The sequence below is a fragment of the Diabrotica virgifera genome, chromosome 5 (genome assembly GCF_917563875.1).
Source record: "Diabrotica virgifera virgifera chromosome 5, PGI_DIABVI_V3a".
In the NCBI taxonomy this organism is placed as follows: domain Eukaryota; kingdom Metazoa; phylum Arthropoda; class Insecta; order Coleoptera; family Chrysomelidae; genus Diabrotica; species Diabrotica virgifera.
The window spans coordinates 11,389,423-11,416,409 of NC_065447.1; the positions used below are offsets into that span (position 1 = coordinate 11,389,423).

At 33.4% G+C, this 26,987-nt stretch overlaps 1 protein-coding gene across 1 annotated transcript; it reads right to left on the bottom strand.

Annotated features, from left to right (window-relative positions):
• Positions 1 to 16,784: 16,784 nt before the first annotated feature.
• On the bottom strand, positions 16,785 to 17,522 carry LOC126884884 (uncharacterized). Its single transcript, XM_050651191.1, has one exon. It carries the CDS (start codon positions 17,520 to 17,522, stop codon positions 16,785 to 16,787), a length of 738 nt encoding a protein of 245 aa, XP_050507148.1.
• Positions 17,523 to 26,987: the final 9,465 nt, after the last annotated feature.

The following is a 26,987-nucleotide window of genomic DNA, read 5'->3' on the forward strand; positions in this document are numbered from 1 at the left end:
TATCAATCATTATCAAAGGTCATTGGAATGCCCAATCCGAGCAAACTTATCAGCTGTCCTGCGCGTAGCACCAAAAATTAATGTTTATTTAAAAAAATTCCTGACGCCGTGGTAGTTAACAGATTTTAATTTTGGAAATTGCAAATCAAAGGTACAGTATTTCCCTATATGCAAAATTCTACTTGCCAGCTGCTTTATTTTCAGTCCTGCAACATTTTGAAAAAATGAATTTTTTTTGCGAAAGCTGAAATTTACAGTATTGTTTTATTAGATCATGAAGTTTTTCAGGGTGAAACATGAAGGTCCTAAGTGTAGCATAAATGGTTGAAAAATGTAAAATGCGAATACTTGTTTTTTATGGTTTTTTCGCAATTATTACTATTTTGCAACAAGGGTGACAATTTTTAAAATTTTTAACTAATTCTAGATTGTAGGAAATTTAATTACGCAACTTTTATGTCAATGCAACTTTTCTCGGAAGTGAATAGTTTTAAAGTTATAATCAACAAACCAAGAAAAAAATCGAATTTTTCCTTCATTTTTTGACATTTTGATTATTTAAACAATGTTCCGGACCTTTTTGAGTGGGAGGATAGCTCAAATATTATTATATGAGCTATTTTCAAGCAATTTCTGCAAAAAAATATCAGTCACCTCTCAACATCCAAATGTACTAATATTTTTACAGATGTGCCCTGGTCTATAAAGAAGCACAGAAAGGACACGATGGTGAAATTGATAGGTATCGTGGAACATTAAATACATATTTGAAATAACTTATTTTGTTACATTGTATACAAGACAAGCTGATATTGTTTATTATTTAATTTTATTTATTAATTTATTCTACGTTAGTTGCATAGGTAGTGTGTTTGATTAATTTTACTGGATATATTACTGATAGAAAAACCATACAGATATCTTATTTCTGAAGAAGACCTTTTCTTCTTTTTCTTCTTCTTCTGTTTATGTAAACATGACATGAAGTTGGTGTTAGACAGGACATGTCTGTGAGAGATATTGATATTGTTATGACCAAAGAACTAACTGAAATAGTTAAGAAAATTCCAATAGGATAAAGTCAAAGATACGTTACTAATTTTGTCTGGTAGAATAGAAAATTTTCGTTCCCTTTGAAGTTATGGGGTTAGCTGTTTTATCATTTTTCGTATTTGCACACCATTTGGCCCTACATATATAAAACCTATCGAAGACTCAGTACTAAAACTACATAACAAAATCCTGGAAAGGGTGTATAGCATTACGCTGTAATTACTATTTTCTGCTAATTTTAATTTTTATTTTTTAATAATTTTCGCAAAACGAAATATGTACCTAATATGTGTCATATAAATTCACATGTAAATACAGAGCAGATGTTAAACGAAACGTTAAACAGATTGTATAAGATTAATGTTTATTTCACAGAAACACTTCTTAATGGATTACGATGTCCCCAGCCTCGTTATGTCAAAATTCTTGAAATCCATAAAGTTTCTTAATTTATGGCTTTCTCTGGTTTATCTAAGAAACCGCAAATCAGTTGACATCACAGTGGGGTTTCGTTCGACCCAGTCAGTCTACTACCAGCATTTGCACAACACACACCCTTCGATTGTCGATATAGGTCAACAACAGACCGCTTGTTCACACCAAATAAATAAACAGATTACCGTCCGTTGTACACATTATTCCTTTATCGTTTTATTACTTTCATTTCAATTAATTCCAGCAACACACCTACCGGAATAGGTGGAACTCTTTAGATATCTGGGCAGCTGGATTGTCTGCAGGGTGGAAAGTGATGAGGAAATTTTGACCAAAGTAGAACTTGCACGAAAAAGCTTTATTAGCTGGCGTTCTGTATTGTGCAGTAGAAGTCTGTCATTGACCACGCGTCTAAGAGTATTGAAGTACTATGTCTGGTCAGTTTTGTTCTATGGATGTGAAACTTGGACAACAAAAGTAAAGAATCTCAACAAATTAAAAGAGTTCGAGTTGTGCTGTTACCGTCGCATGCTCAGAATCCCGTAGACAGCACATATATCTAACGAACGTGTGCTGAAGACCATGCACAGAGAGCGAGAATTGATCAACGTCATAAAAATGAGAATGGTTCATTACTTCGGTCATATAATGAGAGGACCTAAATATCGCTTACTCCGGTTGATCATACAGGACAAAATCGAAGGGAAATTGTGGGTTGGAAGAAAACAATTGTCCTGGTTGCGTAACATTCGACAATGGACAGGTTGAATGGTCGAGGAATTGTTTCATATAGCTGCCGACCGAGAAACATTTCATATTGTTAATACGATGATAATCAACGCTTGAAAACAAGCACCCTAATAAATATAGCACACCCGAATTAATTAACTTTTTCATTTCAACAAAAGCTGCAACAAATTTTATGAAAATAGGCTTATGGTCGCAAATTTATTTACTCTGTAAAAATACTAACAATCAGTAAGCAGATCTATAAATGTACCTTTAGTTACAGCAACTGGATTAAAAAATTACCAGAGAACGGCAGTTCTCGCCAGTGGCGCACACCCACGCCCCCCTATACGTGACACTATATATACACAAAATTTTCGATTTTCTAAATCTGACTGAATTGAAAATTGGGCCAACTCCCATCTTAAAGTTCAGGAAAAGACTCTCCCATTCATATGTCAGCCATCCATTTTGGTCCAAGGGTGTGGATTATGCAGCCCTTCCTATTTAGGGTCTCTTTTTCGTTCTCGTCCCCAAAACTCCCAAAAACTTCGAAAATTTAAGTCCGACCTTTGCGGAGTCTAATAGTACTGATCATTAGGTACCTTTCCAACGCATGTCTAATTTTGAAAATCGGTTATACCATTCAAAAGTTTCCGAGATCAGAAATAGGACTCAATTTCTATTTAAAAAAGGGAAAATGTTTGTGGATATGTATGTATGTATTACGTATGTATGTATGTATGTGTGTGAAAAAATTAAACAGATCTGAATTTTTTTTCTTCTGTATTTGAAGGGGGGGGGGGGGGTCGGGGCCGATTCAGAACCGGTGTAGTTTGTGACTTTTGACCACCCATAAGCCAGCTATACGACGTGGTAGGTAGAAAACGGCATATTTTTGGGGGTATATATCTTTGGTACAAGAAGAGACAGAAGAACCTCAAATACACGAAATCAATAGTATTGAGTTAAGCTTTCAAATGGTGTATAAGCCGTCAAGACCGTACATACACACGGCTCAGTATAGCAGAAAAACTGAAAAACTAAATTTTGAAAATTTTGGTTTTTCGACAATTACTCAAAATTTCAACCTACGAATTGCGCCAATAACTAAGCGTTTGTAGAAGGACTCTAGGCGAATCTAGCAGTGTATACCTGGTATCCGGGAAAATTCGAATTTTTAAGTTATAGGCTTCATAAATATGATCAAATCCATTATCTATGAAAAAAACAGTTTTTCAAGCTGAATAATTCCTTTAATAGCTTCAGTTATCATACTTGACCTTAAATGCATCAAATACTACTTGTCAATACGTTTCAAACTCATTTTTAGTGAGCAAAATCGGTTAATCCGTTTATAAATTATTAAGCTAGAAAAGTATGATCCAATTAACGATTATTCCCGAAATGGTTTATGTAGTTGTAGTAGTTACGATGCTAAATTTGATCTGGTAACGGGCAATCCGAGTTTATCATTGGCCATCCCAATATTTTTTTTCAATCTATTTCGAATAGAAAAAAAATCTAGTGTACATTCGATGGACACTAGATCATTTGGGAGGTAATGGACAAAGGCGCCCATTTATAAAGCTTAACGTGTAATCGAGAAACATTGCATTCAACTTCATACATTTAATTTATAAATAACTTGATACAAGTTAGAAAAACTCCTTATACAATAAAAAAAACCGCTAAACGCCGTAAAAATGAGTGGCGCATACAATATTCCAGCTACAAAAGATCTGATATAAATATTACGTGGCGCAAAAATGTATTTTCATTTTGATGCAAAACAAAATTCTAGTTTTATTTTGAAAGATTTTTCCAATATTTAAAAAAATTTGCTAAATTTGAGGTAAACGCACCACAAAAGAGTTTCAAAATTCAAACTGTATTAAAGTTACTCTTTTGTGACGCGTTTTACTTCAAATTGAGCAAATATTATGGAAAAATCTTTTAAAATAAAACTAGAACTTTGTTTTGTATCAAAATAGAAATACATTTTCGCGCCACGTAATATTCATGGGTGGTTCGCCAAAATAAGCGGCATATTGTGTAACTCGCTTTTTTGTTAAGTCCTTTACATACTGTGTTTCAAATTATGTTGCCAAAGTTAAGTTATACAATAGATGAATGTACGCCACTTAACATTAATTTTAAAAAAAGTATTTTTACAAGCATTTTATGCAATTTTAATGTCAAAATATCAACTCCGAGGCTGTAACCCACATGGTTTTTTGATCTGTTTTATAGTATTACACACTGAAAAGTTACAAAAGTGCAGATTATTTTATCAATAATTATTTAAAAACACAATGTAATTTAAAACTGTCAAATTAGTAACTTTCATTTTTAAAATTAAACCATAAAAATCTACAACTAAAAACTGTAACCAACTTTGTGCATCAACACCGAGGCTTCATGAAAATATATGAAAATTTAGGCCAAACTGCACTATTCTGTAGCGCAGGCAGCTTGACAAGAGAGGAACGCTTCAGTCTAACCCAAATTGTAGAAGAAAGTGGACGAACATGATATCGTTAAGCGATAGAAAATTTTTCAATGTGTCTTAAGCTAAGCGTATGTTTTTATACAGTCAACACCGAAGCGTTCGTAAAAACTTAATTTTTCTAATTTTTTTAATATGTTTTTCTTTTAAGTATGCGCTATAAAGTTTTTTTCACACCCCGTGAATAAAGCAGAATTATTTTTAATATTTGTAGAAAGTAGAATTAAAAATGTATGAAATCATCAACACCAAAGCCATCAACTCCGAAGCTCAGTCTTGCCTCGGAGTTGACGAACGTACCTCGGAGTTGTTGAAAGTGTTTGAGTGGTCATTCTTAAACTAAAAAATACAATTTAAATTTAGTCTGATATAGGAAAAGGGTTACTGGGTAAGCTCTCAAGATGTTTCAGTCGGTTTGGTTATATTATCTTCTTTTTATAGAAAATGACTCGTATACACTGGAGCACTGGAGTACGACGGAGAAATGAAGGCGAAAATCCCCAAAATCGTTAAATAAAGATATTATGAAAGAAAGTAATATTTTATGCAGCTATGCTTATTTCTGTAAGAATATACAATTTTCGGTAGTCTTCTCTAATGTTGATAAAAGAGACATCTGTCTATGTAGGCACATTATGTGAAAACATGGAGCTCATGTGTGGAAGCGGATAACAAATCATTATGTTGCGCAGAAAAGACAGAAGAATGTATAGAAAGGAAATGCCAAGATTGTGTTCAAAAGCAGATTAGATTTTTGAAGTTTAACGGAGAAGACACGGCTACATATTGGAAAGTTTTGTCAACACGAAGGCTGGTCTAAATCAACTCCGACGCAATTAATATTATACCTATTTTTCATGTTTTTCTGTAGTCGTTTATATCAAAATGGAAGTGTTCTGTATAGTTTTATTACATACCAATTTTTATTTCATTGTTATGATGATAAATTTCAATTAACAGAGAATTGGACACTTAGTCAACTCCGAAGTCACAACATTTCCGTTTTTCGGAAAATATTTAAAAATGATCTCTGCTGGTATCATGGGAAAGTTGAATAGCTCATTTTATAAAAAATATTTAAAAATGAACTAATTCTAAACCATGTTTTAAATTAAATTTCTCTACTTCGAAATTGCCGTCTATTTTGGCGAATCACCCTCATATCAGATCTTTTGTAGCTGGAATATTGTATGCGCCATTAATTTTTACGGCGTTTAGCGGTTTTATATTCTTGTATATTTTACTGCTATAATGTTCATGTGGTTTCAATACAAACGGTTATATTCATTTATTTGTGAATAATTTAAACACGGTTTTACATCACCTAACTCTAACTTTCAAATCTCCTCCTATTTGCATACCGATAACCCAAAATTATCAACCACATGCAGTTGTAACCCTTAATAGAAGCTGCCGAGCATAAATTTAGAGAACTTAGTAGAGCAGTATTTTCATAGGATAAACGTCGCCATATTGCAACGCATAAAATCAAGCTCAAAGTTCTGTTAGAGACTTGTTTAGAGCTCTAATTGAAATTCAAAAACTATACCGGCGCAACGCTTCTCATACTAAAACGGAATTGTTTCATTTCCAAGAAGTATGAGACAATTAAAAAGTGTCGCCGACTCAATCCTATGTGAGGTCATATGTAAATGAGCCGGATAAAATATACGCAAGGGAAATACTAAACAGTGACGGTTGCATGTTGGTTAGTTGGGGGTTGTTTTTGAATGTATGGGGTGAATGTGCATTAACTAACAATTGAACCTGTAATTATAACAATTATTATACAAATGTCGTGTCAACGAATTGATATACATCTCAGAGAAAGCTAGGTTTTCAATACCAATCCAAAGCTTCAAAATTCGGGAGCGAAACAAAAGTTGATGAAAGAAAATGGCACATAATGTAAACAGATCACATAAGTCTAGGGATATTTTTATAACATAATAAATAAATAAATAAATAGTATATTTACGGTTATACCAATTACAATAATTACAATCATTAAATAATTCATATCATATTAACAATTTTAGAACTCAATAATAATTACATACAATTTACACAAGACAAATGAATAGAATAAATACCTAAATGACAGTTTACAGTGACAGCCTACATTGTATTTTAAAAAGATTTTTTCAGCTTTTTTCGAAAACTATTCAGAGAGCTAGAAAAAAAGTCTACATCTAAACCATTTCCAGATTGACACATTCGTCTTATAGGTCTATTTAGACAATAGTTTGTTGGAATTATAAGTGAAAAACGTCCTTTTAGGAACCCTAAGACCTATTATTTGCAAAATTTGAGGCGAATCTATCATTCCGTTTACAATCTTGAAAAGAAAAACCAAATCTAGCATTAAACGACGATTTTCTAATGTTGGTATATTAAGCAATTTTAAACTGTCACAATACACTATATCTTCTGAAGAAATTCCTAATTTATAGCCTACAAAGCGTAGAAACTTCTTTTAAACTTTCTCAATGCTTCCAATATGACATTTATATAAAGGAGACCAAATAGTGCTGGAATATTCCAGAACCGATCTAACCATAGAACAATACACACTTTTAAAACAATCCACATTATTGAATTCTGACAAGTTTCTTTTCAAACATCCAAGTAATTTAAAAGCTTTATTACAAAATATAAAATTATAGTGATTTTTGAAACATAAAGTGGGATCAAAAAATACACCTAAATCTTTCAAAGTGTTTGTTGGTTCCAGAAATATATTATTTATGGAGTAATTAAAACAGATAGGTTGTGAGTTTCTAAAAAAGCGCATTATTTTACATTTATCGATATTAAGTGAAAGGTCATTCTTTGTACACCATTCTGAGAAATTGTTTACAACTTTTTGAATTTTTACACAGTCTCTAACATCCCTAATAATTCTAAAAATTTTCAAATCATCAGCATACAACAAAATAACACAATTTTCAAAGATTCCTAAAATGTCATTTATGAAACAAATAAAAAGAATAGTCGATAAATGACCACCCTGTGGGACGCCAGATCTAACCAAAATCTCTTCAGAAAGACAGTTCTTGACTTTGACAACTTGAAGCCTGTCTGTCAGGTAGCTCTCCAACCACTCAAGTAGGGATCCATGAATTCCTAAAATGCATCATCATCATCATCATCCAGCTTCTTCTTTTGTCCACTGTAGGACATAAGCCTCCTAAGCACGTCTCCAGGAAATTCGATCTTGTGTTAATTGCATCCATCTACCATCTATTCTTGTTATACCGTCTGTCCAGCGTGTTGGTGGTCTGCCTCTGCTTCTCTTGTTCATGCGAGGTCTCCAGTCTAATAGTCTTTTTGACCACCTGTCATCCTGCAGCCTCGCTATATGTCCGGCGGAACTCCATTTTAATCTGGTAATTATTTCTATGATACCTTCCACACCCGTGCTTTAGCTTATTTCTAAATTTCTCACTCGATCCGCAAGTCTTATTCTTAGTATGGATCTTTCCATTTTCCGCTGTGCTATTCTATTCTTTGACGCCCTTGCTTTGGTTAATAATATTGTTTCAGTTCCGTATGTAATGACTGGAAGAACACATTGATTGTATACTTTCCTTTTAAGGCTTAAAGGAATTTCACTGCTGAATATGTCTTTCAATCTGCCGTATGCTGCCAGCCTAGGCCAACCCTTCTATCTATCTCTTGGGTTTGATTGTCTCAAGAAATTTTGATATGTACGAGATATCGATATTGACTTATCGCTTCTATGATATTGTCTTCGAGTGTTATTGATACTCCTAACAACATCATCATTTTTATTTTGTCTTTATTGATTAGCAAACCAACCTCTTCAGCTGCTTTCGCAAGCTCTGTTATTATGTTAATTCGCTGACCCTGTCGGTGACTTTTAGTCCACAACAACGCATGCGCACTTTAATTACATATTATATTTATTTAATGTATTATCGTTTATTGATAAATATTCCAGTACATTAATAAATAATTAATAATATGAATTAATAGTAAATATACCTTGTATAGTTATCTATCAAAGGTATTATCTATATTATTTTAATAGACTAAGAGCCGCTATAGGTGAAATTTCTTAATCATTTTAGGCACGATGGGACCCTATAACTTAAATAGTAGAACCTAAAAGAAAATGTTTGAACACTGTGCTGTCACTTTTCAGTGGCACATGCGTCGACAGTGGCGCATCAAACTTTCCACTTATGGACGGGATAAATAAATTAAAAGTTACCCTCCCTTACAAACAGAATTAATTTTTTTTATTTTGTTAAGTTCTATGTGATTAACACATAGGATTCAGCGTAATTTTAACCCACCATCCCCTTTCCCCTGCCCCCACCATCAAAAACTTCATTTTTCATTTTTATTTTTTTTTTTGGTGGAATGCAATCAATTTTAAAATTTTTAAAAATTCACACGCATAGCTGAGGCTTTTATAAAACATGCCTATTTTTTATAGACCCATAGGTAGAGTGTACATAACCTCAAAAAATTAAAAGAAATTTTTTTTTCCAAAAAAGCGTATAACTTTTTTTGAGGAATAGCTGCAGGTCTAATTTTTTCTTAATTTTGTGTGCTTTATCAAACACTATATTTTTAATTTTTTTAGATTTTTCCGTAAGGCTCCCCACCTTCAAAAATCCGAAAAACTGTTTTTTGGGGGGTTTTGGGGGATTTTCTCTATTTTATAGACTTCATAATATATCAAATCAATTTTGTTTTTATAGTTGATATGTAACTTGAAGTAACTGAGTCCTTTAGAATATTTAAAAATCAGAAAAACACGTTCAAATCCCCCAAAACCCCCTTAAAAAACAGTTTTTTGGATTTCTGAAGGTGACCAGCGTTACGGAAAAATCTGAAAAAAATTAGAAATATAGTGTTTGATAAAATACACAAGACTAAGAAAAAATTAGATTTGCAGCTATCCCAAAAAAAAAGTTATAAAGTTTTTTCCAAAAAAATTTTTTTTTTATTTTTGAGGTTATGTACACTCAACCTACAGGTCTATAAAAAATAGGCGTGTTTTATAAAAGCCTTAACTATGCTTGTGAATTTTTTGAAATTTTAAAATTGATTGCATCCCACAAAAAAAAAATAAAATCTAAAAATAAAGTTTTTGATGGTGGTGGCAGGGAGAAGGGGGTGGTGGGTTAAAATTATGATGTATCTTATGTCTTAATTACACAGAACTTAAAAAAATAAAAAAAATTAAATTCTGGTAATGAGGGAGGGTATTTTTTAATTTATGTATCCCATCCATAAGTGGAAAGTTTGATGCGCCACTGTAGACGCATGTGCCACTGAAAAGTGACGGCACAGTGTTCAAACCTTTTTCTTTTAGGTTCTACTATTTAAGTTATAGGGTCCCGTCGTGCCTAAAATGATTAAGAAATTTCACCTATAGCGGCTCTTAGTCTATAAAGTGTGCATGTTCCACTTGTCGTGGACTAGTCCCTGACTATCTCCGCGAACACACTTATTGTTTGTATATAGACAAGGCGAAAACGGCGGGTTCGAAGGGAAAAATATTCCCATGAGATATTTTTGCATAATCACATTCGTGAGACATCCCAGAATAAAGTTCAAGAAGTCGCCCACGCGAAAAGTGGGCCAATTTTTTTTAACAATTTTTTTTAATCAAATTACAAAAATCAATATTTTTGGCCCAAACAATTTTTTTTAAATTTTTTGGACCATTATCGACAAAAAAGGTCTCTTATAATTTTTCTCTAAAGTTGATCGTTTTCGACTTATAAGCAATTTAAAATTGAAAAAAACGAAAAATGGCGATTTTCAAGGCTTAATAACTCGGTTAAAAGTTATTATTATGAAAGTCAGTATATGACTAAATCAAAGTTTAAAGCCCCCCTACAAGATCCTGAAGAAATTTTTGTCGTTATTTTATTACTAAGCTGTTATTTTTAAGTAAAAATAATAAGCGCCATGCACGTGTGCGGCATCTGTAAATGCTGAGTGCGAGAGAGAAGCCATTCCAGCAGTCCAATTGTGCATCTTACTCGCACTCACATTTACAACTGCGTCAATACGATCTAACCGCTCATTGTTATTAATTAAAAATAACAGCTTAGTAGTAAGTTAATGACACAGATTTCTTCAGGATCATGTAGCGGAGACTTTAAACTTTGATTTAGTCACTTTCTGACTTTCATAATAATAATTTTTAACCGAGTTATTAATTCTTAAATATGGCCATTTTCGCGTTTTTCAAATTTTAAATTGTTTATAACTCGAAAAAGATCAACTTTAGAGAAAAATTATAAGAGACCTTTTTTGTCCATAATGGTCCAAAAAACCCAAAAAAAATTAGTCCGGGCCAAAAATATTGATTTTTGCAATTTGATTAAAAAAAATTTGTTAAAAAAAAATTGGCTCACTTTTCACGTGGGCGACTTCTTGAACCTTATTCTGGGATGTCTCACGAATGTGATTATGCAAAAATATCTCATGGGAATATTTTTCCCAACGAACTCGCCGTTTCCGCCTTGCCTAATAACAAATTTGATCAAAAATGGTAAAAATATTAACGTCAAATATATGTCCTATGTATCATATGCTTAATGTCAAATTGTGGTCGCCAAAAATATCAGGCGACTACGCTAGGTGTCGCGACAGTCATACAAGGAGCGAATAGTACACATACATATCCAATTTTGTTCTGTAGCTATTTCCTTGTGGCATGTAGTAATAATGCCTTTTACAAAATTAGGCTTTTATTCACATAAAACTTGACAGTAGAATTAATTTGAATGACAAAACAATTAATCAATAAAATAAACAATGACAAAAGAATACTAAATTATACTACATTCATCCGGCCCTATTTTTGAACAAAATCTTGCAAATATCTTGGTTTATTTTTAGTTCTAGCTGATTTACGGCTAGATTTAAAATCTGAATTTTCCAATCTTGGTTCATGATTATCATCAGGTACTTGATTCGGTTCTTGAATAGATAAATTTTCTATGTCCTCTGGTATTGATTCAGTAGTGGAATTCTCTAGTGTATTATTTGGACTTTCATTTTCATCTTCATCGTTATCTTGATTCAATAATTTCAGGTCACCTCTAGGAGCTAAATGCTTCGTTGAAACTGTACTTTTCTTTCCGTTTGGATACTGTATTAGAGCGTAATCTGAATTGGCTTCTAAAAGATCAACCTCTTCAACTAAAGGATCAAACTTACTTTTTCGTACAAATTTTCTTAGTAATACTTTGTCTGAATCTTTAAGCCATGATGGAATAGAAGTTCCGCTAGTTGATCTTCGCTGATACGTAAACAAACGTTCATGAGGTGTACAATTGGTTGCTGTACACAGTAAACTTCTTATAGAGTGCAGAGCCTCTGGTAGAATAGTCTCCCATTTAGTGATGTCTAAATTTCTGTTTTCAATGCTAGATTCACTGCTTTCCATATAACTCCATTGTATCTTTCGACTTGACCATTTCCTCCAGGTTTATATGGTGTTGTTCTACTTGAAGATATTCCTTTAGAGTGTAGATAATTAATAAATTCTTGTGAAGTAAAGCTCGTTCCCCTGTCAGAATGTATATATGCCGGCATTCCATATAAAAAAAAAAGTTGATTCAAACATTCAATTACTGTCTGACTAGATGTATCTGAGCATGGAAAAGCCCATGGAAATCTTGAAAATTCATCAATGATTGTAAGCATATAAGAATTTCTAGAAGAACTGGGTATTGGACCTTTAAAGTCAATGTTCAATTTTTCGAAAGGAGCTGTTGATTTAATTAAATGTGTATCATCTTCTTTCTTATAAAATCTGGGTTTGATTTCTGCACAGATTGGACAAGAGGTAATTACGTGTTTAATTTCATATAAAGAATAAGGTTAATTGCGAATTTTTACAAAATGGTTCATACGAGTAATCCCAGGATGCGATAAGCAGTGGCGTAGCTAGGGTGGGGCGGGGGGGGGCGGTCCGCCCCGGGTGTCACCCCTTCAGGGGTGACACCCGAGAGACCCGATCACAAAAGAATAAATCATTAATTTGTGACTTTACTCACGTATCAATCTAAAGTTCGATATTATTTTGTGAACACACGAAACCACAGTATAAATAGGGACACTAGAACTGCTCTGAGAAAAATTGGAAGTAAAATCGTAAAAAGAAGTAAAGAAGTAAGAAGTAAAAAAGGCGCATGGCGACCGCGCAAGGTTCCCAGTCGCTAGACCGCTAGAGTACCACTCTCGCATTGCTACGTACCGGTTAACTTCCGGTAGTACTTCTTGAGATCAAAGTGCCTACATAGAAGAAATTTTACTGTTCCTCTTTATACTGTTCCTCTTTATACTGTGACGAAACCGAGAGAAGTCGAGGTGTAAGAAGCATTTCTTGGATTTTTTTCCGTTAAATGGAAAAAAGCAGTTAATCTAAGTAACGAAATTCTCAAGAAGCTTGAAATTGATGGTGTAGAAATATTATGAAATACCGTTCACAGGGATACGATAATGCATCTGTTATGAGCGGCGTACATGGAGGAATACAAGCTATTATTAAAGCAAAAATCAAAAAGGCCATTTTCCTCGGATCTATTGATCATTTAATTAATTTATGTGGCCAGCACTCTTTTGCACAAAGCACATCTTGTATAACATTTTCCAGAACTGAAGAAGCAATTTTTAAGTTTTTTATGTGTTTCCATTAGCTGCTAGGAAGTGCTTATTAAACACAGCAAAACATCTGTTAAGCGACTTTCCACAACGCGTTGGAGTTCTCAGTCACTGCGCACTATGCTGGCTGCAGTTAAAGTATTGGCAGAACATTTTTATAGTGTTGTTCCTTCAATTTACAAAGTCTCTCATCAACAAGAAAATTTATACACCAGAGGTGCCACACATAACCTTATGCCCGCTTTGTATAATTAAAGGCATTGATCAATCAGCGACCAAAATAGGGGTACTTCGTCTTTATATTGAAGAAAAACATAATCATATTATAAAATAAAGTAATACATATATTTTGCAACGACAAAATATGAAGACGACGACATTTCTACCTAAAAACTCTACACTTCGAGCCGAACTTCAAAAAGATAATATTATGTTGAAATGTTTTGACATTCAATGTTGAACTCGAAACCAGATCAGTCCATCCATATGGCTTTTTTGTTCGAGGCTGTGCAGACACACACTTTAGTTTTCCACGAACAGTAAACAGTTGAAATTAGCTGTTTCAACATTTTGTGACTTTTACCATGAAGAGGTATCAGAAGAAGACCTCCTGCTAGAAATACCAAGGCTTAGAAGACTTTTACAAGCGGCCAATATTACAGTATCTAAATGGTTTGCTGTAGACTTTTTAAAATTCATGGTGGAATGCGATTTTATGGAATCTCTCCCAAACTTGGTCGCCTTAAACTTGTTTATGACCATTTTTGCATCGGTTGCTTCATGTGAGAGAAGTTTTGGGAAGCTAAAATCAATCAAGAATTACTTGCGAGAAACAATGACGTCAACAAGGCTTAATAACCTCGGTTTATTAACTATCGAACGGAGCAATTAATGTTAGGAGAATGGAGCGGTCAATGTTAGGAATAACAATGCGAGACAAAATCAAAAACGAAGAAATTAGCAGAAGAACAAAGGTGACTAACGTCATCGAAAGGATAGCCAGGTTGAAGTGGAGATGGGCAGGACACATAGCCAGAACGACAGATGGGCGATGGACGAAGAGGTTACTGGAATGGAGGTCAGGAGAAGACAAGAGAAGCGTCGGTCGACCGCCTACAAGATGGACTGACGACTTAAGAAAGCTAAAAAAACTGGATCAGAGCGGCGCAGGATAGATGGAGATGGAAACGAGGGGAGGAGGCCTATGTTCAGCAGTGGACTATTGAGGCTGGATGATGATGATTAACTATCGAACATGAAGCAACACAAAACATAAATATAGAAAATGTGATTTCAGAACTTTTCGCTAGTAAAGCTAAAAAATATTTTAATTCATTCACATAGTGTAAAACAAAAAAGTAAATAAACTATTATATAGAACTGCCGGGAACTAGAGAGTGGTAGCTCGAGATAGGGAGACATGCAGAAACTTAAGAGGCCTATGTTCAGCAGTGGACGATAGCGGTTAGACGACGACGATGATATACTATTTACTGCAGTTTCGTTAACTATAATTCTTAATTTTTTCATTATTCAAAACATACGGTTATCGGATTTTTAGGATTTGGGGTGACACCATCGATTACCGCCCCGGGTGTCACCCACCCTAGCTACGCCACTGGCGATAAGTCTGAATGTAATTGATATAACTTGCTTGTATTATTTATATTATTGCATATTCTTGATAGTGCATCAGCTGCATCATTAGCTTTTCCTGGACGATAGATAATATCATATTTAAAACAAGAAAGCTCCAAACGCCAACGCAAAATTTTTTCATTTTTGATTTTACTTGTATGGTTTGTATTAAACATGAACGAAACTGATTTTTGATCTGTGATTAGTTTGAATTGTCTTCCTAAAAGATAGTGTCTCCATTTTTTCAATGCTTCAACGCAAGCATATGCTTCTTTTTCAATTGCAGAATGTTTTCGTTCAGAATCTGTAAGGGTACGTGAGAGAAAAGCAACGGGTCTTCCAGATTGACTCAGAGTGGCAGCAATAGCAAATTCAGAAGCATCAGTTTCAACAATGAGAATTTCTTTTTCATCAATTGTCCATAGAAGTGCATTAGCTATATCAGTTCTCAATTCCTCAAAAGCAAATACCAAGTCCGGACCTAATGGAAATTTCTTGCAATCTATAAGACCTCTAATTTTTGCTGAAAAAATATTAACCCATTTTGAGTAATGTGAAAACATTCCAAGTGCCCTCTGAAGACTTTTAGAATCATTCGGAACTGGTAAATTTAGTAGAGGCTTCAATCTGTCTGGATCAGGTTTCATTGTAGAGTTTTCTATTGTATATCCCAAAATATTTATAATTTTTTGATTGCAGTGACATTTATTTTGATTTAAAGTTAACCCATATTTTTTAACAGCATTTAAAAAATTCTGTAAATTTAAATCATGTCTATCTTGATCCTCACCACCAACTATTACATCATCTAAATAAGCGTAAACACCTTGTAGATTTTCTTTTTTTTTTATAGAATCAATGGCTCTCTGAAAACATGATACTCCATTGGTAACCCCAAAAGGAGTACGACGGAATTGGTAGAGGCATCCACTTGCCTCGAAAGCTGTAAATGGTTTGTCAGATTCGTAAATTGGTATTTGATGATATGCGTATTTTAAATCAATTGAGCTAAAAATTTTATATTTTGATATCTTAGACACTAGTGAATCAATATTCGGCAACGGATAAGCATCAAGTAATGTGAATCTATTTATTGTTTGAGAGTAATCAACTACCATCCGACGTTTATGATTTTCGTTTTTAGTTACCAACACTTGGGCCCTCCAAGTTGATTTACTTTCTTCAATTATTTCTTCTTTAAGGAGACGTTTTATTTCTTCTTTAATAAATTCTTCATCTTCCTGTGAATGCCTGCGAGATTTAGTAGCAATAGGGTGACAATTTTCTGTTAAATTGACAAACAACGAAGGTGGCTTAATTAAGCTTCAGTAAGACAGCATATCTTAAGAGGTCTTCTTGGTCCTCCAAATTTAACTTCTAAGCTTTCATGTTGTTTCATAATATCTTGACCCAAAATCACATCTGTACAAAGCTTGGATAAAACTAAAACTTTTGTTTGATCATATTTTTCTTTATCAATCTGAATGTTTATTAAACAATAGCCTTGAATATTAGCTGAAAATGACATAAATGCCATAGAAACTTGGACCCCTTGTATTGGAAAAATTTTAAGCTTATTTTCAATAGCGAATTCATGATCTAAAAAAGTATCTGAGCTTCCAGTGTCTATTAAAGCGTTGGCATCAATTTGGTTAACTGTTACTTTGGCTATACATTTTGAAAGCGATTGAGGTTTTTCCATTGAAGAAGCGATTACCATTGTAGATGCATAAGTTGATCTCGTTTGACTTTTCTTTGATTACATGCACATTTTAAACCAGTGTCCAATTTTATGACAGTTTTGGCAAATCGCAGCCCTTGCTGGACATACAGATCGAGGATGTCTTGGATGTCCACAAAAATAACAAGTCTGACCAGGTTTTGTTTGAACAGAAGCTAAAGTAGTTTGTTCTGAATTTAGATGACTACAAGATGCTATATTATTTAATGATGCATTATATGTATCAGATTGTTTTTGAGAATCTTCTAAAGATCTAGATTTAGATAATGCTTCGTCCAAAGATAAAGAACTAAACTCTAGTAATCTTTGACGTATATTAGATTGAACGAGACCATTAATAAAAGCATCACGAATATAGTCATTTTTATTTTCGTCTGAAGAAACTGCTTTAAAATTACAATTTTTAGCCAAAAGCTTTAACTGTTGTGCATACTGATCTATAGATTCGTTTATTTGTTGTTTTCTTGTAGCTAGAATATGTCTTGCGTAAATCTCATTTGTAGGTTTAATATACAATTCTTCCAAAATTTTGATAGCAGAAATGTATGTTTTTGCTTCGCTTATGTAATCATATACTGAATGTGAGACAAAATTGATTAAAAGCATGTACTTGTCTTTATCTTCTAGCGATTTTTCTATAGATTTATTGCTTTCCAAAAAATTCTTAAATGTTTCGTACCAGTGTTTAAATTCTTTGGCGGCAGTTTGGGAGTTTGGATCAGCCTGTAGTTTATCAGGTCTAAAGTACTTCTCCATTGTATATTTGGTATATTTATGTGAATAAAATTGTAGTAATAATGCCTTTTACAAAATTAGGCTTTTATTCATATAAAACTTGGCAGTAGAATTAATTTGAATGACAAAACAATTAATCAATAAAATAAACAATGACAAAAGAATACTAAATTATACTACATGGCATTTTTATGATTAACTGTTTATATGGGAAATAAGCCACAATTAAATTGAAAAAAATAATTTTATTAACGTTTGGACGCCCAAATCGGGTGTCGTCAAAATACAAAATACTACTAAATTAAACAAAAATGTTGTTGCTAAGAAAATATTCTTCTTATAAATTATTTAGTCTGACTCATTTATATTGGCAATTCAGATATGTATTATACATTTTAAAGTAGAAGATTTTAAAATGATATTGCCAATATTTATGAGTTGCGTTCCTGGGACGACTTTACTGAGAGATAGTTCATTCGATTACATGAAATCAACCCCAACTCAAGAAAATCCGTCACAAAAAAAATTATAGCATGTGATCTGTCTTTTGAAAAGACAACCAAATGCAACGATGACAATAAAATTCTCGCGTTAGAGATTCCATAGTAAATCACGAGGGAAAACCAGGAAAAAAACCTCGTGATACTATCCCGTCATCGTAAGTATTTGGTCTTACATTTAATTTACTCTCAAGAAACTAACACCAAAATCTGACTTATAATATAATACATAAATATATAATAAGTAGTACTAAAATATAAAATATGTACTAACTCGATATGTTATTGACTTACTAATCGTGGTATTTTCTTTCTATTGACTTCCTCTTTTAGTATGGGTAACCACATCCTACTACATTCTACCAAGGAATTTGCGACAAAATTGGTTTCATTTAGCATAATTAGAGCTGCTTCTTTGATTTTTCTCTTTTTACTATCTGATTCTTTTAGGACTATACTTGAATCTCTCCATTGAACTCTATGTTCATTATTCCATGCGTGTTGACATATTTGAGATCTATCGAATTCTCTATTTTTAATATAAGACTGATGTTCACTTATTCTAACGTTTAATGGTTCTGAAGTTTCACCTACATAAAATTGTTCTCATTCACAAGGTATTTTATAAATACAATTATTTATTCTTTCTTGTTCATTGTTAGCTTTAGTTTTAGACAGAATAGATCTCAATGTGTTTGTTGTTTTGAATGTTGTTGAAATGCTGAATTTATTTCCTATTATTTTAAGTTTCTCGGATAGTCCTTTTATATATGGTATTGATATTTTCCTCGTATTATTTCTTGTGAATGTTGTAGGATCCCGTTCTAAGTTGTTCTGTTCCATTCGATCCAATCTTGACAATTCCTTATTTATAAACGATAAAGGATAATCATTTTTTAATAAAACATATGTAAGCAATTGTTTTTCTTCTAAAAATGAATTTTCGTTACAAGTAATTTTGGCTCTATCATATAAAAATTATATTAATAATATATCATTATGAAACGTTAATAAAATTATATTTTCAATTTAATTGTGGCTTATTTCCCATATAAAATAGTTAATCATATCCAAATTGATTAGACTTCATTCATTCAGACTTTTAGTCACATTTTCAGCAATTAGTTCCACTGTGAACCAACTTAATTTTCTGTGATAAACAGTGAAAAATCTTTTGTAGATGAATTATTACAATGTTTGCCTTTCCACTAAAGCTTTATCACGTGATCGATACATTTCTCGTCTATTAAATTTTACAGGACTATAAATACTGCTTTAGTTGAACTAACAAAAGCAAAGTTCCAGTAGTAACTTTGGCTCACATGCTATTAACCTCTACTCGTGTTTTTCTATTCACTGATTTTATAGGTCACGCGAAACTGACTGCTAATACGGGGGCGGATTAACATTATTTGGGCCAAGATATTCGGTTTTCTACTATACGCGTTAGTTTTTTGTGAACAATTAGCTCTGGCAACAAACATCGGTTGGTTTTTTTATTATTATATCGTATGGCATTTTTGCCGGGGAGATCCTTTCTGATAGTTCCAGCGCCAATTACATCTTTAACCCTGTTTCAAGTAACTAGTGTCGATGTACACTAGCCCAGGGGGACCGACGGCTTAACGTACTCTCCGAGGCACGGTGAGACGGCTCGTGTCATTATTGGAAATGAAAATGGTTTGTCTTTGGCAGGGATCGAACCCACGTCTACTGGCGTATGAGGCCAGCGTTTATGCCGTTACCCACGGCCGCTCAATCCCTACATCGGTTGGTGTAGGAGGTTTAATATAAACCAAATTAGTACATTCTTTCACGGTCTTTGCTGTAAATTTTAAAAAACCGCTTGGATTGACATGAAATTTGGCATACGCATAGCTAATATGTCAAAGAAAAAAAGTGATATGGTGCCGATGTGTGCTTTTTCCCTGGGGATGAGTTTCACCCCATCTCGGGGGTGAAAAAATATATGTCCAAGATAAGTCCCGAAATGCATAAACTGACTAATTTTAAGCAACTTTTGTTCTATAGAGTTTTTTCATCAAATCACTACTTTTCGAGTTTATTTAAAAGTGAATATGTTCGGTTTTCAACAAAATAACCACGGTTGTAGACGGTTTTTCGCAAATAACTCAAAACGTAAGCATTTTGTCGAAAAATGTTCTTAGAAAAACTATAGCCTATCAAAAAGTGAAAAAAAAAACGGTGTATATATTAGGGGTCTATACCTAGCAAAAGCAGAGTTATAGCTAATGAAAAATAGGTTTATATTCGAAAAATTCCAAATAGAATAATTCAATGTGAAATATCCAAATAATGAAGCATTCTTGGAGAAAACACATTGCAACGTTTTTAAAGTGTTTAAAAAAAGCTTTATTTCTGTTTTTATAAAAAAAATTTCTAGCATCAAATGTAAGCAAGTTACACTCAAAATAAAGTTGGTCCCTTTTATTTTGGCAAAAAAAAATCAGGAAGACCACCCGCCAATTAGCAACCTAAATAAAATTAATCGTTACCGCTTCACAAGTTAATTTACTTATGTCGTGTTTATATGATCTGTAAGTTTCATCGATTCAAAGTCCTTATTTTTGAAAAAAATTTGATTTAGAATAAAATTTTTAAAAAAACTAAATTTTGAAAAAAAATCCCTTTTTTCAAAATAACTTAAAAATTGTTCAAGATACCAAAAATGTTAAACAATAAAAAAAGTCAGTTTTACTTTTCTGAATATTTTGTTTTTCAGTAAGACAAAAATTGGTTAAGATTCGGTGTTTCCACGATGTTTCTAAATTTGCATACACTCGTGATAAGTGACTCGTTCAAGCCCTTTTAACTGCAGCTATTTCAAAAATAAGGACTTTGAACCGATGAAACTTACAAATCATATGATCAATACCTACGCGAGTAAAAAACTTGTGAAGTAGTAACAGTTAAGTTCATTTGAAATGCTAATTAGGGGGTGATTTTCCCGATTTCTTACCAAAAAAGGGACCAACTTTATTTTGAGCGTAACTTGTTTACTTTTGATGCTAAAAATTTTTATAAAAACACAAAAATGAGCATTTTTTAAAAACGTTAAAATGAGTTTTCCCAAAAAAAGTGCTTTGTTTTTTGGTTATGGCACGTTAAAATATTCGATTTGTAATTTGACGAATATGAACCTATTTTTCATTAGCTATAACTCTGCTTCTACTATGTATAGTGACCTAATAAATACACCATGTTTTTCACTTTTTACGTGCTATATTTTTGATAAGAATTTTTTTCTCGACCAAATACTTACTTTTTGCCTTATTTGCGAAAAACCGTCTGAAAACGTGGTTATTTTGTAGAAAAATTAACACATTCACACGCAAATAATTCGAAAATATTATTTTGGTTAAAAAACTTTATAGAACAAAAGTGGCTTAGAATTAGTCATTTTATCCATTTCCGGACTTATTTCGAACATATATTTTTCACCCACAAAAGGGGGTGAAACTCACCCCTAGGGAAAAAGCACACATCAGCACAATATCACCTTTTTCTTTGACTTGTTAGCTATGTTTATGCCAAATTTCATGTCAATCCAAGCGGTTCTTTAAAATTTAAAGATTTTGCAATTTTTTACCTTTAAAGAACGTACTAAATAAAAAATGATCAGTAATGAGTGTACAGTATTTGAGATTCACTAATCTGCCAACTTTGGAAATGAATTGTGTGATGCTGAGCCCTTCTCCAGCTAGCTCAACGAATCGTCCATGTTGCATTTCAGAAAAATACAGATTGTCCTTTTTATTTCTTTATTGATAAACTTAACACTATGTACATCGTAACCCGGGTTAGTTCGGCGGCGTAAACAAGGAAGAGTATCTAAATTCTAATCACTTTTCAAAAAACTGATAATAATATGGTAATACCAAATTGCTTTTAAATAAGAGACCTATGGCAGAAAATTTCTCTCATCCGAGCAATAGGTTTGCTGAATGTCAACTCTTTACTTGCTGAACAAAGAAACTTCAACAAACTTCAATAAAATGAGAAAGGTACTTTGTGTATAATGAGAAATTAGACTTGGGAGTTAGGCTGACAAGGTGTTATATTTTCTCGACTCTGCTTTATGGGATTGAAGCATGGACACTTAAGGCGTCGAGTGCTAAAAAGTTGGAAGCATTTGAACTGTGTGTGTATAGAAGAATCCTGAAGACATCATGGACCAAGATGATGAAGATAGCATGTAACAAACAAGGAAGTCATGAGAAGAATCAACAAAGAATGGAAATATTGGAATACATTAAGACACGAAAGCTGCAATACCTGGAGCATGTTATGCGTAATGAGCGATACAACATACTTCAATTAATTTATACAAGGGAAAATCTGGGACAAGAGAAGTGTAGGGAGGAGAAGAATCTCATGGTTGCGTAACTTGAGGGAATAGTACGGATGCACATCAATCGAACATCAGAATAGCCATGATGATGGCTAACCTCCGTCGTGGAGATGACACGTAAAGAAGAACTGCTTATTTGACATAGAATTGAATCATTCGGTGACATTTTGTTGGTTATTAAGATGTTATTCCTCCCAAGCTATATATTAAAAAAACCATGTGCTATAGTAATCAATGACCTATTGCCTTTTGTAAGAAATATAAGAAACTTCTACCAGGAGGACAAAAGAAGCAGTAACCAATGTACAAGAAAATAGAATTACTACAAGAGTAAACAAGGGTACCTAATAGGAGATTATCAGGGGAAGCTAGGTAGATGGCAGGAGAATTTTGGAAAGTTGCTTAAGGAAGTGATGATGGGCGAGTGGAAATGGTAGAGGAAGTTAACGACCCCACGGAAACAATGGAGACTCCAACCGCCGAAGAAATCAGAGAAATCATTATATAGTATGGAAAAAGATAAAAGTTCAGAAAACAGTGGTATTACTGTATAATTAATTAAGCATGGAAAAGAAGCACTTATAACCCGGATATATGTAGTCTGCTGACGAAAATCTGGGAGCAAGGGGAAATGCCGCAAGTATGGAGAGAGGCAATAGTATGTTCCATTTACAAGAAGGGAGATGGAGCAGTGTGCTAAAGCTATACGGGTGTCAATCTTTTAGATGTCACATGTCTCTCCAGAGTCATAAGAAGCATACTGGAAAGGCACTTAAACGAGCAAATTAGTGAATACCAAGGAACCTGTGGCGTTGGGGGTTGCAACGAAGACCCTACCCCGAACAAACAAACTTAAACTCTTTCCATAAACTTTATTTTTTTTTATATAGTTAAATGTACAATTAAATTACGTACGACTTGAGATAGGTCGGGGATAACCCATTGCCCCGGAGGTAACTAGATCCCCATGACCACGTGAGTGAGAGTGTAACAACAACAACGTATCAGGTACACGATTTTCCTATTTATATCTGTTATAGTTAAAAACAGTGTAAATATATATACTACCATATATGGTAAGGTTTTCGAATAAGTGTAGTAATAATGACGTTTGCTTTCTTTGCAAGTCTGTCAAATGAGTTCAATACTTTGAACTTTGCTATTGTCGTAATAAATTATACAAATTGCAATTATAGTATTATGACCTTATTTTTATATCAAAGGAATTAGGAAAATTCCGTGAGGGTTGTCGTTTACCAGCACAAACCTTCAAAAAGGGCAGATCCACCTTACATGAAATATTCGTGTTGAAAATGATTCAGAGCAGTACGTATGAGCTTTACCTCCTCTTTATAGCAAGATTACGTTTCTGTGTTTAGAAGTCGTCTGTACCAGGGTCCTAAGAGTACTTGGAATTTCGGAAAAGATTATCTAGTAGAGTAGTAGAGTATTCTAGTAAAAATGACAATAATGAAGCATGACAATACAGTAAGGATAGAAGGAAGCCCAACAAGAAAATTTGAAGTAAAAGGAGATTAAATCAGGTAGATCCGCTGTCCACATAACTTTTCAATTGCTTGATGGAGGTTTTATTGAGAGTGGAATACGAACGAAAAGTATGATTTATGACAATAGATTGGCCTTTACGGACGACGTAGTTTTAATGGCAAGAACTGAAAGGAAACTGCTGAGGACTTTCAAACTCTTTCAAGCGAAGGCTAAATAGTATGGCCTGATTATTAATGAGCAATAAACGAAGTATATGGAAATGGAGTAGAACATATATGGAACACACAGATGAAGACGACCACAAACAACGAGGGTAAAGAGTATTGCTTCAAAAAGTGACGGAGTTTGAGTATCTACGAATAACCCTAACAAGCAAAGTGGAAGAAAGCCGAGAAATTGAGCATCGAATTTTGAGAGGAAGGAAGACCGTGGAAGCTCTATACAAACTACTAAGAGCAAAAAACATCTTCATAAATGCGAAATTGAGACTATATCGAACAGTGATCCAGCCTCATTCTTTTACGGAAGCGAAACATGGGTTATTAACGAAAATCAAGAAAATATGCTGAACATCTGGGAGCGGAGTCTTTTAAGGAAGATATTCGGAGGAGTAAAAGAGGGTGAAGACGTTTGGAGGAGACGAATAAATGCGGAGATCAGAGATTAACCGGAAACCAGAAATTAGCCAGATCGTCAGCACAAAGAGACTTAGATAGTTAGTTCTGATGGAACGTGTGCAAGGGACTTGCTGCTGAAAGGTGAAAGAAATAAGAGAAGAAGAGGATTAACTCGGAAAAAATGGCTTGAAGCGTGTAAGGAAGACCTTGAAACAACCGGGATAACCAATTGGAGAGCTGCGGCCATAGACATAGGAATGGTAGGGGAGCCCAAGTGGGGATTTTTGCAGTTACTCGAGCGCGTCAGCTTATTACATGGGGAGAAAGCTTTTACCTACCCTGAAAATGTACCTCTACCATATATTGGCTCTTAATGCAGGAGAGTTTGTTAAGGGGGGTCCGAAAAAATCTATCCTTAGAAAAAGTCAAAATCGTCAGATTAAGATAAGGTAAGTTAAGTACATGCAAAACAGTGTATATTTGAAAAATCTGACGATTTGAGCGGGGCGTAAGGAAATGGGTGAGTCCCAAAGTTTCACAAGAAAAAAGCGAATATTTCGCTAGAATGACAGATCGAAAAGGTAAAAAATACGAGCTCAATATTTTTGAAAAATCTATAGAATGGTACCAAACACGACCCCCCACGGTGATGGGGTGGGGGTTACTTTAAAATCTTAACTGGGAGCCCCCATTTTTTATTACAGATTTGAATTCCTTACGTAAAAATAAGTAAATTTTATTGGAGACATTTTTTCGAATTATGTATAGATGGCGCTATAATCGGAAAAAACCATTGTTGGAAATGGAAAACTAAATTAAGAAATGGAAAGTCCCCACTAAAATGGAAAACTTTACTTAACTTTTTTGGGGTTTTAGGACCTACTCTTCACGACACAATAGGTAGCGTTCCCCATAACGCTCGAGTGACTGCACATTTAGCATACTTTGGTCCCCTACCAGAAAATGGAGGAAAACAGTGGAAAAATTCCAAGCCTATATAAATTTTATAGTAATTCTAAGCATCTACTAATCTGCAATTTGCTTATTTCTTTAGTAAATTATTCAATAACTACATAAGTAGAGCAACTGCCATTAATTAAAATATAACAATCCTCTTTCGTTGCCATTAAAGAGAATATTTGAAAATATTAGTGCTGCCTCAATGTTCTGCTTCTTAAACCCATGTCTTAATGTAGACCACGTTCTCATGAATACATAATTCCCACCACAACGTGTATGCAAGCTTATGCATGTCGGCTTATATTCATTCATTCTGGCTAAACAAGTGTTCTGTATGCATTCTCAAAAGAATCCATCGACAGGGATGGATTTTTACGGTTTTCTTTTTTAAAAGAATCTGCATCAACGGGGTTTAAGAAGCACGTAACAAATGTAAAGCGACTTGTTTTTTAAAGTAGGTACTGTTTTATTTTTATTCATATCACATAGATAAGCGTAGAGAGAAAAAGGGTATAGACCAGGGCGGATCTGTAAAAATATTAGTACATTAGGACGTTGAGAGGTGACTCAAATTTTTTTGCAGAAATTGCTTGAAAATAACTCAAATAATAATATTTGAGTTATCCTCCCTCTCAAAAAGGTCCGGAACATTGTTTAAATAATCAAAATGTCAAAAAATGAAGGAAAAATTCGATTTTTTCTTCATTTTTTGATTATAACTTTAAAAGTATTCATTTCCGAGAAAAGTTGTACTAACATAACAGTTGCATACTTAAATTTGCTACAATATAGAATTCGTTATAAATTTAAAAAATAGTCACCCTTGTTGCAAAATAGCAATAATTGCGAAAAAACTATACAAAAACAAGTATTCGCATTTTACGTTTTTTCAACCATTTATGCTACACTTAGGACCTTCATATTTCACTCAGAAAAACTTTATGATACAGTAAAACAATACTGTAAATTTCATTAAGATCGGTTCAATAGATTTTGCAAAATATATTTTGCAATCCAGCTTTCGCAAAAAAAATTCGTTTTTTCAAAATGTTACAGGACTGAAAATAAAGCAGATAGCAAGTTGAATTTTTTTTTGCGTATAGAAGTGTACTGTACCTTTTATTTGCATTTGCAGAATTAAAATCGATTAACTGTCACGGCGTCAGGAATTTTTTAAATAAACATTAATTATTGGTGCTACGCGCAGGACAGCGGATAGTTTGCTCTGATTGGGCATTTCAATGACCTTTAATAATGATTGATACATTTTAATTTTTATTACATTTCGATATAAATAAATAAATTTGTTTATTGCAAAATAATAACACATACTTTATCTTTCAAAACAACACTTTTTTTTGCAAAAACTTTCTTTGTTCATATATTTTAACTTAGAGAATAAAAGTTTATTATTTTTAAACATATGCAATTGTTTAAACAATATTTCACAAACAATAATAAAATTAGTTTGATTTTTGTGGAATTAAAATATTAAAATACAACAAAATATAGAGTAAGAAAATAATAG

Bases quoted from the DNA above. Each gene is read 5' to 3' on its own strand.
- LOC126884884 (XM_050651191.1), bottom strand. From the start codon at position 17,522: ATGGAGAAGTACTTTAGACCTGATAAACTACAGGCTGATCCAAACTCC.